Source organism: Cyprinodon variegatus, unplaced genomic scaffold (assembly GCF_000732505.1).
Source record: "Cyprinodon variegatus isolate N-32 unplaced genomic scaffold, C_variegatus-1.0 Scaffold2, whole genome shotgun sequence".
In the NCBI taxonomy this organism is placed as follows: Eukaryota; Metazoa; Chordata; class Actinopteri; order Cyprinodontiformes; family Cyprinodontidae; genus Cyprinodon; species Cyprinodon variegatus.
Window position 1 is genome coordinate 2,097,089 of NW_015150455.1, and position 12,063 is coordinate 2,109,151.

At 37.7% G+C, this 12,063-nt stretch overlaps 1 protein-coding gene across 1 annotated transcript; it reads left to right on the top strand.

Annotated features, from left to right (window-relative positions):
* The first annotated feature begins 8,228 nt into the window (after window positions 1–8,228).
* Window positions 8,229–12,022, top strand: glipr2 (GLI pathogenesis-related 2). The gene is made up of 5 exons (XM_015369821.1): window positions 8,229–8,578; window positions 9,180–9,288; window positions 10,032–10,135; window positions 10,596–10,673; window positions 11,289–12,022. Exons 1-5 carry the CDS (start codon window positions 8,566–8,568, stop codon window positions 11,441–11,443), a joined length of 459 nt encoding a protein of 152 aa, XP_015225307.1. The 5' UTR covers window positions 8,229–8,565; the 3' UTR covers window positions 11,444–12,022.
* Window positions 12,023–12,063: the final 41 nt, after the last annotated feature.

Below are 12,063 nucleotides of genomic sequence, written 5' to 3' on the forward strand. Positions count from 1 at the left end.
CCTCAATGGTGATAAATGAAACATTTCTTCAACTTTAATAAAGTTAATACCAATATTTTCCCATAACCTTGTGTTTGTTTGATAAAATAATATTTTGGATAACAAATCAGGTGATATAATCAGTTTTTCAACATTTAAGAAGCCTTTTTACCAAATTGTTCTTTTTAGGCTTTATTAATTTCATTTTTGTATAAATTTATTTTTGAAACCGATAAACACGTGCATAAATCCTCTAACCTGCTGCATGTCTTCCCATAAAATAAAACTAATCAAAGTAGGTTGTCATGAAAATGTTTCTAATCATAAAGTACTTTCATCCTCAACAGCTTGCCGTCCATGCAGGGAGAAAATAGTTTTAAAAACGTAATCTCTTAATTGATGTTGGAGTGCTTGTTGTCTTTCTACTTTCAGTGGGTGGTTTGTTGCAAGGAGCCAACTTAGGGGGAACCTGTAATTATAAAATTATATATATTAATATGATTATACATAATGTGTATTTAAAATGTATTAAAAACTTCAATCTTTTTGTATAAAACAAATGTTAGAATAAAGAGAGGCCAGTAAAAGTACAAAATTGTCTTGTGTTCATATTCCTTTTGTTGGAATTTTGTACAATGAAACAAACATATCTTACACATTCAGAGGATTGTCTCATATCAGATTTTGTAAGATTGTATGAAAAGCATCAAAGAGAAGTAGTCCAGTCTTCTTGCAGATTCTGAAGTAGGCCTATTTTTGAACGGACCATCCTAACACCTTAATTTAAGCCCTTTAATTGCAGCTCTGTTGGAATTGGACCTTCAATTAAAATTCCAAGTTTTTTGTGGATTTATTCAGCAGCTCCTGAAGGAACATGTGGGTGAAACAATCCACAGGACTTTGTTTCCAAGTTGTAAGTCGTTTCCTTTCCCATCCAGGAAGCTTTTTCAATTGAAAATGTCAGAAATAGCATTGAGTTTAAGGATGTATAGAGTGGACCAAAAACAAAGCCTTGTTTTGGCTTAGAAAACATGCCGGACCAGAAAAATGCTGATACCACCACATTTGCCATTTATGTGCAACTTTGTGTGGGTCTATCACATGAAGTCCCAAAACATGTTTTGTTGTTTGTAATTGAAACATAATAAAGCATGTATAGGTTGAGGGAACCTCAACAGTTTTTTTTTTACTTCTTATATCTATTCCACTGTCTTGTTTTTCTTCATCTCTGCTTTTAAAGCTGGATATCATCCGAGTTGCAGTTCAAACACTTTCTGGAACCACACAAAAAAACGCCTGGTTGCACAAGTGTGTGGCTTGGGGCTTGTGCGTGTGTATTCGTAGGAGAATGAGGATGTGAGGATAATTTAATTACAGACCAGATAGAGCGGGTTACTGAGGTTAATATCCAGCATGCACTCTTCTCCTCTCCGGACACTGTAATTGCTTTAAGCACATTAGGAAGTTTATTGACTGCGATGGCCTTTTAAGACATTACATTTCTGCTTCTTAGTGTCAGACAGGAGTCGTCCAGCTCCGTTCACTGTCTCTGTCTCCTTCTATTTCTGCTGTAGCTCTCCTCGCCCCGTCACTCTCTTGTTGCTCTGTGCGCCTCCCAGCCTGTGTCTGCTTAATTGAGGCTCTGTTAATATGATGAGATTTGTATAGCGGCTTATCCGCAGAGGCGGCGTGATGAGCTTTGACTGGCAGGTGATTAACTCCTCTTAACCCACAGAATCATTTGTCCTCGGTGGAATAGTTGCACTAATGACACCATAAAAAGCTTCTTGATGTGTCAAATTCTTGAGTGCAGCACCAGAGAGAGAGAAAAAGAGGTTCAACAACTCCCTCCAAAAATCATGCATCCCACTCACTTTCTTTTCTCTTACTTTAGATCCCTCATCTCAGCCTCCTAATGAGAATGAAGGTGAATGGAAGGAGTTATTAAAAGGTCCTCACCTCCCCCCTGGGACCATTAAAGAGGAATTATATGCGACCAAGTGCACTTACAAGACGGGTTAGAGTTATTTCACATTTCTGTTGCAATAAATCCACTTTCCACTACAGTTGTGGCGGAAGTGGAAAATTATTTTTAGCTCAGGAAGGATTTGGAGTGCTTTTCATAAGACATCTGCAGAAAGATTTTCATGAGGAGCTTCAGGTGAGGAAAAATGAAAATTACAGATTGGATGGGGGAGGGAGCAAGGGATGGGGAGGCACAGGGAAAGTGATTGGGAGGAGAGGAAAAGTGCAGGAACGGTGTGACAGCTGACAGGGAGCGGAGCCAAGCAATAACTACAGCAGATATAGCCAATGTGAAAAGATAAATGATGTAATATCTGCATGGATCAATGTCGGTGCCTTCTATCTAAAAGGGGCTCTCTCGCTATATAAATTAAACGAGAGTTGCTCCAAACGCACACCCTTTCACGCTGAAATACACACCTTCCACAATTAGAAAGAATTAAGATGTATGGCTGTGCAGTTGGAGTGTCTGAAGACCACTCTGTAAATGTCTTCCCCCAGCTGCCCAGTCCCATCATTATGCAGATGGTAGTGGGAGGCGAGGACAAAATCAATTTGTTAAGATAGCAATATCAGGCTAATGAGAAATCAAGTGGCTTGACTTTCGACATGAATCCAATCTTGTCACTCACATCAAGAAACCAGGGGGCCATTAACACAGAGAGACCAGGATTTGAACAGAGGAGTCTTTGCTAACAGTTCCACCTTGTGGTGAGGTGAGAAATTACACCTAAAAGGGTTGTAACTAGGTAATAACAGTTATAATCTAAGTTGAATTGCCCACAGCCCCCAACCTCTGTAAAAACATTTAACCATCTTAGGCCTTGCATGCATATTGGTTATTACAGTGAAACCATGTGTGTATAGGTGCTGGCTGGTGCACCTGTTTATTAGTTGCTGGTTACCTCAAACAGAGACTCAAACAGAACTTGTTACAAACTCAATGCGTTGAGGCATCTACATGTTGAGGTACCTAGACAGCTGATCTACAGGAATGTTCATGCATATCATATCTTTAGCTTACTGGTGCAAAATGTATTAAAATATAGTCAGTGATAATGCATTGTAGATGTCATATGTGTGAGGTGAATGGACTGATAAAATGATGAAGTAACAGTAACTTAATTAACCAATCTTCATAACATATCATCTCTGAAACCTTGCAGGAGACAGACTACACTAGCAGAGGACCATACTGCCACTTTTGTCACAAATTATTGCTAAACTTAGGCAATGCTTTACAGAGGTTCAAAGTTAACAGATCGAAAAGGAATTTCCTGGTCCAAACAATCTCACCTACATATGCATCATACAATTCATAGGTTCAAAATCTACCATAAAAAAACATTAAAGTATAGATTCATTGTATGGAGATTATTTCCTTATAACGTTTATTACTGTTAGGATTGACACGATTATCCTTTTTTTTGCAGGGGACCAAATTATAAGGGTGATGACTTAGCTTTAAATTCTACATGCAGTTTAATGCTTGTCTCTGGAATTATGACTTATTGTGTTTACAGAATGAACTTCCACATCGGCTGCCAGGAGGAGAAACTGCCAAAGGGAAATAACACTCAGGAAAAGCTTACAGGGGCTTTCAGATGGTGCACAGAAACCAGTTCACATCATACATTTAAACAACATGATCACAATACAAAGACAAGTAAGATGTTTCATATTTATCTGGATCTAACATGCACTATTGATGAATGGAAATTTTGCTTATGAACAATAACAGATAATCATTATAAATTGGAAGCAAAGTATAAGATAAATAAAAGAGCAACAAAGAGAATCACATTATAAGAATAACTTAATATGTCCATATGTTTAAGGATTTTTGTTACTACAGTTTTTTTTTTTTATTTCATAATAATAAACTTGATGTACATACCAAAGCCTCGAGTCCATGTACATGTAGATGTTTTATGTGTTTTAGTTGTTCTTCTAAATTTTCTTGTTTTATTTTTTCTTCAAATTTTTGATTTTTCATGTTTTTTTATATTTTATATTTTCCAGAAATGTATATTTTTATTTCTATTTTGTATGTCTTTAATTTCCTCTCTTATTGTGCATTCTAAGCCAAGAATCTTTGCAAAACTAATTATTATGATAATAATAATTACAATTATATAATGATAATAAAGATTCTTGATTCTTGAGGTTAAAAAACACAAAAGAACATACAGCAGTAACCAATCAACATTTCCCCACTTTCCTCGGGCTGCTCTCCTACAATTTCTTTTTAAGCATCAATCTCTGTACTGGATATTAAGATCTACAGGGAAGTGTCATCTCCTAGTTAGACCCTGTAATTCAGTGAAAGGGTGGAGTCAGAGTAAAAAAATATATACAAGAGGGGGTCACTCCAGTGGAGGGGATTTCGGTGGGATTTGGAGGGAAGTGGGCTGCCATTCGGCTGGTGTTTAACTATGAAGGGCCATTTTGAATGACTGCTACTGTAGATAAGTAATAAATATAACTGCATTTGCCAGTGCAACATCAGTGGTGCAGCAAGGCCCTCCATTGGCAGCCTGGAGCTGGAGAAGATGTAATCACACTCCTACTTTCCTTGCTGTCTGCCCTCCCATCCTTTTATATAAAGTCCAGTTTTCTGTTTTAAAAAATATATTTTTTTAAATAATTAAAAAAAAGCTTAAATGTTTAAGAAATGTCTCAGCTGAATTTGGTAGATATTTGATTTGATAATTTAACATCTAGAGTTGGTTTTGTCCAAATCTAGAAAGATTCTAGTCAATATTAAAAAGTACACTTTAAAAAGTGTACATCTGCTACAAGTCTCAACTTAAATACCCACTGATAACTCATAATGCCCTTACACTGAGCATTAAAAAAATACTCTTTTTATCATTTATTATTGTGGTTTCAAAAAGTTTTTTTGTTTTTCCAATTTTACATCTTTTTCAGCTTTTCTGTCAGGGTCCTCAGTTGGCTGGTGCCTTGAGCAGTCTATGAGCAAAATGCACTGTAAACCCTTGAACAGTTTTTTGGACTTTGGGGGGAAGCTAGAGTTCCCTGAGAGACCAGGAATTGAACCCAGGACCTTCTTGCTTGCAGTATGTCAATATTATGAGCTTTGTGGGCTTTAGTGGTATTGTGTCAGTGCTGCTTTTTTACTTTGCTGCAATCAACTCTTTTACAAACAGTTTGTTGGTTCAGCTTGGTATTTAAAAAAGTGTTATCACATCACTGCACATCTAAATTGTTTGACAAGTTTCTTTATAAAATAAATTAGTCTGTCAGTACAGTACAAATTAGTAAATATTTCATCATAGTTAACTTTAGACTCACTCCTTTTTGCAGTCATATACAGTTTGGGCTCTTTGATATTGTTAACGCAACATGACATGACATATTTGTTATACTCCTAAAATAAATCAAATCAAAAAGTTACTGAGCAGTTGTCAGCACATTCAGCATTTTAATTAACCAATTTACAGTCTGATCTTAAATACTTTTAGACAAGGTGTTTTTCTTCAAAGTAAAAGCCCCTTGTCTGAATGAAACTAACAAATAGGTAATAAAAAGAATTTCTCATTTTAATGTAAGAGCATGTAGAAGATGTGCGCTTTTTAAACTAATCAATCTAGACTAGAATAGCTCCCTTAAGGGAGCAGTGCTGCCACTGTGCGGTACCTGGGGAGCAGTGTTAAGGGTCTTCCTCAGGAACCAAGAGTGGAGGCTGTGTGGATCAGACAGGGGACTTAGAGCACAAGTGCACTGCTCCAACCACTAGGCCAACACTCCCCTAAAACCATTTGGACCCAAGGAATGTCTCTATTGAATCAAATATCTAGTAAATTCAGCTGATTACATTTCTTACTACATTTCTTAAGTAGAAAGTGTTTCTATATATATTATAACAAAACAGAAAACTGGACTTTTTATAACAGGGTGCGATGATAGACAGTGGTGAACATAGGAGCGTGATGCTTCTTCTCCAGCTTGTGAAAAACTTTGCTGGAAATCTCTGCTGCCGGTGGAAGGCTTTGCTGCACTACTGGCGCTGCACTGGCAGGTTCAGTTAAACCAAATTTACTTTAATAAAAATAGACATATTATGGACCCAATAGTTTTTACATCAAAATTATGTCAAGCTAACTGGGATGAAACCTTCACTCTAACTATTTTTTAGCACCATAAACCATGAACCACAGAAATGGTTTGTTGGCTGGGTTCCAGCCCTGTGACTTTCACTGAGTTCTGTTCTTTAAAACACATTTTCTTCTCCTCTGTGCTGCTTTGTCTCGACACTTCCACACTCTAATTAAATCACTTCACCCATCTGTTCACCCTTTGGCCCTACCTTTCATACCTTGTAAAACCACTGGGTGTTGCACTTGAGCAACAGCATCTCTGTCTTAAATAGCTGAAACTGAAAGTCAACTCAGGCCATAAGGTGTGTAACAAACAGAGCAATTTGACCTGATATTGTCTTTTTATTACAGGGAGGCTGAAATAAGGGCAGAGATAGCAGCAGGAATAACACCATAACTTTAAATAGAGGGAGTTATACTGTTTTTCTGCAAGGGTTCATCACTTACCTCACTGTTGTCCACCAAAGTCCAGAAGTCTTTGAAGTAGCTTTGCATTTTAAGACTTCTAGATGTCAAAAAAGTTTTTCTTCCTTTTCTTACTGAATTTCTTTAGATCAGAGAGGGATATGCCACCTTCTGGATTTTTAGCCTAATTTGTGTTACCATACAAATAAATGACCCATGATTACAAATCTTGGAGTAATAAGTCCTCTGATGTGGCTTGTCAAATTTATTTCTTAAAGGGGGCATTTAGGTTTTACATACGACCAGTTTTGTTTTGTTGGGGATTGTCCTTGAAATGCTCACTGGAGAACATCTTTTTGTTTACTAACGATATGTTGGCCTAATTAAATAATGGATTTAATCATTCGAATTATTTAGTCACAACAAAAATGGAAAATCAAACAAGCAAAATTGTGCTAACAGAATCATACTGTAGGCTATTTAAAAGCAGGAGCTTGATCACCCTGACCTAAAAAATGTAAAGAAACTGATGTATTTCTTTACTTTTCAAATTATTTTAATTGACCAGTACTTAGAAAAGTTGTTGTCTTTGAGATGTCGACTAACTGTTAAGTCTTGAATGAATGAGCTGGGTCACTTGTGTTCTGCCATTTGTTTGTGCAGCTGTTGTTCTGCCTCAACAGGACTGCATTCTTTGCCATAATAGAAATCATAAACCTTTAAGCACAGTTTGTAATGTCAGTGGAGTGAATCACTAGTTTCTGTATGATATTAGACCAACAAACTGAAAATATACTTATGCTCACTGATAGGAAATTGATCTTTTTCATGAAAGCCCAGCTGTGTTCGCATCACATAGTTTAGTCATTTTGGAATTGTATGGTAGCTTGTCTTCTTTTAACATTTATTGTTTACATAAAAATCACATCACAGGCTTAAACTGAAAGGCAACCAGAGTTACGCTTAGTTTTTTTAGAAGACGTTTCGACACCATGGATAGGTGTCAAAACATAAAGAAAACTGAGCAAAAGTCCAGTTGATTCCCATTTTAAGCCTGTTTTGTGGTCGCCAGGACCCGAATGACAGAGAATTTACACAGGCACATATACATAAGAATAATGTTTTCCAAAAGTGCAAATACAGACTTTTGAAGATCTGAGTTATGAGATGTAAAGTGAATTATGACTTGTCACTGAGAACAATTCGAGCTGTATGTTTATTTTGAGCTTGGAAAAGTAATTTATTTTTAACAGGTAGCATAACTCATACGGACAAAACAAAGAGTTTTAACTTGCACTTCAGCTTGATCCAATGTGATTCATTTCTCTTTCTCATGTCAGATGCAGTTGGTGAATTGCTCAATCAAAGCCTTTCCATCCAGACTCAAAATATTGTTGCTACTCTTGAGAGTTTTGCTGATAACTTATTTATGCAAAAAGGTTACCACCCTAAAGCAATGCACTAAAAGTGGCATTACTCATTTGTCCCAGCTCTACATAATACCTCCCAATGCTGCATCATGCAGTAATTGACCATGTGGTTCAGGCCACAGCTGGCATGGATAGGGATTTCCCACACTAGTTTCTTCAAAAGCCATATAAGGGAGTGTGTCTCATACTGATGAGGTCATCAGTGATTGAATGGGCTCCCCTTTCATTTGCAGAAACAAGAGAGTGGGTGTGTTTGCCTCTGAGCAATAAAGATAGCTGATGGCCTGTAGATAGAGGACTCTGCGGCTAGCAGGAAGGCGTTCCAGGTTGTGCTGAGTGAGGTAAACTGTAGATTAGGAACAAATGTTGTGCAATGAGTATTGCAAAAAGAGGAATATCTGAAGAGGAACTGTGAACCCTTTGTAACATGAATCCTGTGAAAGAGAGGCAAGAAAGACTTTAAACGCATGGATCGGGAGCTGTTTCAGATGATCTTTAAAAGTATAAGAAGAGTGGAAACACATTAAAAAGAAGAGCAGACAACAACAAAAAAAAAAAGGCTGGGCTCACCCAACTCTACACCGAGAATCGAGTGATTCAGCAAGATGGGAAAATCAGGTAAGTTGAAATTGCTGCCTGGTTATTACACACATCATTTCATTTCTTTATGCTTGGTTTGATTCCTCAAATTTACAACATTCCAACACAGAAAAACACAAAAGTGCATGAGCATAGTTTGATAATGTTGAAGTAGTACTGTAAAGTAGAGCAATAGAAGGATACAAACCTGCAGTAAAAGCTGTGTTCCTTCTCTTAAATTTACCATCTTTAACTGCTTTAATTCTCATTAGATAGTTGATAAACAATCACAGAATCTCTCCTTTGTATAAATATCTGAATGGGTCTATTATTTTAGGACTGGAGATTTTGAGAGTAATGAAAAGCCCAGTGAGTGGTAGGCACTGAGTGGCTGTGTGGAGCAGAGAGTGACAAAAGGGCTGATCTAGCTAATGTTTTCTTATTCATGGTATGAGGTCAGTCAGTCTTGTCATTTTGGCTCCAAGGTCACACACACTTCTGTTTTTAACACTCATGCATTAGCCTTAACACTCATACACCAGCCTCTGTTTTTATGCTCATACACAAGTCTCTGTGTTGTATCCTTGCATTCCTGCTCTAATCAGATGTCTTACTGCTCCTTTCTTTTTGTGCCACTCAGCCTCCAAGCAGTTTGCTGAAGAGGTGCTGCAGTGCCATAATGAGTACAGGAAGAAGCACCAGGCTCCCCCACTAAAGCTGTGCAGTAAACTGAGCAGAGAGGCTGCACGGTGGGTAATGAAACACACACACAGGTCATATTCTGCTATACTTATGGGGGATTTCTGATGACTGCTATTCATTTTCTAATCCAGACCTTATCCCTAATCCTACCCAGTAACACGTAAACCAAACCTAACCTAAATTTATTACTTAGTTTTAAATTTACCCCCTAATATCTAAATTTCTAAGCTTAATACAGGTGATTTGATAATTTGGCTGCAGCTTCATTAGGATGCTAAAATTAAACCAGCAGTAATAAGCCTAATTCAGGTGAATGAGAAGGCAAAACAGACCAACTTTTAGTTATTTTTCCTCTGGATTATATTTAGATAAGCAATTACTGCCATAGCGTGCAGATGCTTGGTTAGAGCAGTGCGCTTGTGCTCTGAAAAGGTTGCATAACTGGTTTGATCCCCACAACCTGCACTATGGGTCCCTGAGCAAGACCCTTAACCCCACACTGCTCCACGGGTGCCGCACAATGGCAGCCCACTGCAGCCCAAGGGAATGGGTTAAGATGCAGAGGTAAATTTCTGCAGTGTGAGAATTTTTTAATTTAATTGAATGCTTCATTTACAGAATGGCATAAGAATCCTTACATTTAGATGACGTTTGCTGTAACTAAACTTTAAAAACACTTTCTGTGTGCAGAAATCTATTTCTACTGTATTAAGATCTATGATTTAAAAGAAGTACAAAAAAATTTTGTGTCAAAATTTTTTTTTCCTTTTCTTTTTTTTTTTGGTTTTAGTTATGCTGAAAGTCTGGCTAGCACACGAATCCTGAAGCACAGCGTGGAGTCCAGCAGGGGGAGCTGTGGAGAGAACTTGGCTTGGGCTTCCTATGACCAAACTGGTAAATACAGCCGCAATAAAATCTTATTTTTATTAACCACTCCAACCACAGAGGCTGAAGCCATGCAGCATTTTAGATGTAACTTTGTTTGTGCTTTAAATATTATCCCTCTGATTAAAATCAAAAAACACATCAACCGGGTCAGTGTAGTATAGTAAGTCACCTAGAGTAAATGCTATGCACTGACATGCAGTTGATGTTGCTGAACAGCTGGACTCTATTTTCTCTCCACTTCAGACTATGACTCACTGCACAAATATGTCAGCAGAGGGAAATTATTGATAAAACAGTTCAGTACTTGTTGACATACTGTAAGAAGTGGCAACAGAGACCTCATGAGCCTAGGAAGTTGTCTCACAATGAGAGTTGGCATAGATTTTTCTGACATTTAGAAAAAGCAGTATTAATCTGAGTGACCTATTAACGGGTGTCATTTTTAAAAAATTCAATGCTGATTTAGGGAAGGATGTGGCAGATCGCTGGTATGAAGAAGTAAAGCAATACAACTTCAACCGTCCTGGATTCTCTAGTGGCACTGGTGAGATTCACACGTTTTTTTTTTTTTCTATCTCATCTCATATTTTCTTTTCTTAGTTTTCAACAGCTTGTTCGCCTGCAGTGTCGCTTTCTGTTTGCGTACTGTTTCTCTTGCTTTCTCTCAATGTCACACTCGTGTAAAAGCGTCACAAAGTTGGGCGCTATTTCTGAGCTAATGCCACTGTGTGACTTGGTATCCATCCAATGGGAAACTGAGGGAGATTCCAAAGTCATATTCAGAGCTCATGAAGCCACATTCCCCATCCAGTCTGCTCAAATTCCTCCTCATGGTTTCCAGATGCTGGAATGTGTGTTGGTGTAAAATAAATAGCACATAAGGAGGGTGACTATCAGAAATCCCAGTGGCTTGCACAAATTTATGTAGCATTTATTGCAAGAGAGGGAGGGGATGTAAACTGTTAGGGACATGGGTAGGGGTTCAGATTAATGGTGGACAAAAAAAAAAAACATCCACCTCTTGTAAATGTTTGGCTGAACCTAAGTGTGAGTACTCAGCTGCAGACATGTTTGAACAAAATGTTCTTCACTCTTGTTCCATGTACTTTTGTTTCTTTCAAGGTTTGATCTTATTTTTTTCTTTTTTTTATACCCTCAGGCCATTTCACTGCGATGGTGTGGAAGAGCAGCAAGAAGCTGGGTGTGGGAAAAGCCACAGCTTCCGATGGATCTTCCTTTGTTGTTGCAAGATATTTCCCAGCAGGGAATATTACAAACCAGGGACACTTTGAGAATAATGTCCTCCCACCTTAAACTGGCTCTTAGGACCTGTTGATCCTTCTGGACCCAAAAACATTTCTTCATATTTAAAGCTTCCTTTCATGCAGACTCCCTGGAGAAAACAGCAGCACATTTGGCTGAATAGAAAACCAAACTATGGGCTTGTAAAATTTTGAAAGGAATTTACCTTACCTTTTGACTGCAAAGGATTGTAAGGCAGAGTGTTCAAAGTACCCAGCAGTTTATTTGTTTACAACCATAGTTGTTTTGTATCATGAATGAGATTTTACCCTAAATTTGCACACTAACATATTTTTTTTCCTGTTTCCTGTTTTAAGTTTTAGTCAATTCAGAGAAAAGGTCACCAAAATGCAGACATTGCTTAAATTTGAAGCTGATGACTGCACACCCCTGGAATGTCCTTGTTGTTGCTCCTTTTTGTCCGTGAAGACGCTGCAGGCTTGTTCTGTGTATTCACACCCTAACACATTTCAGTTTGAGATGAGGCAACGTATCCGCGGCCCTGAAAAATCAGTTTTCTTTGGACTACACAAAGATTTTCTTTTACCATCAAGTGTGTTTCATTGTGTAAATATTAAAGATTTATGAAAAACCTTTAAAGCAAGTATATTAAATTGTGTCTCAAACAAAGA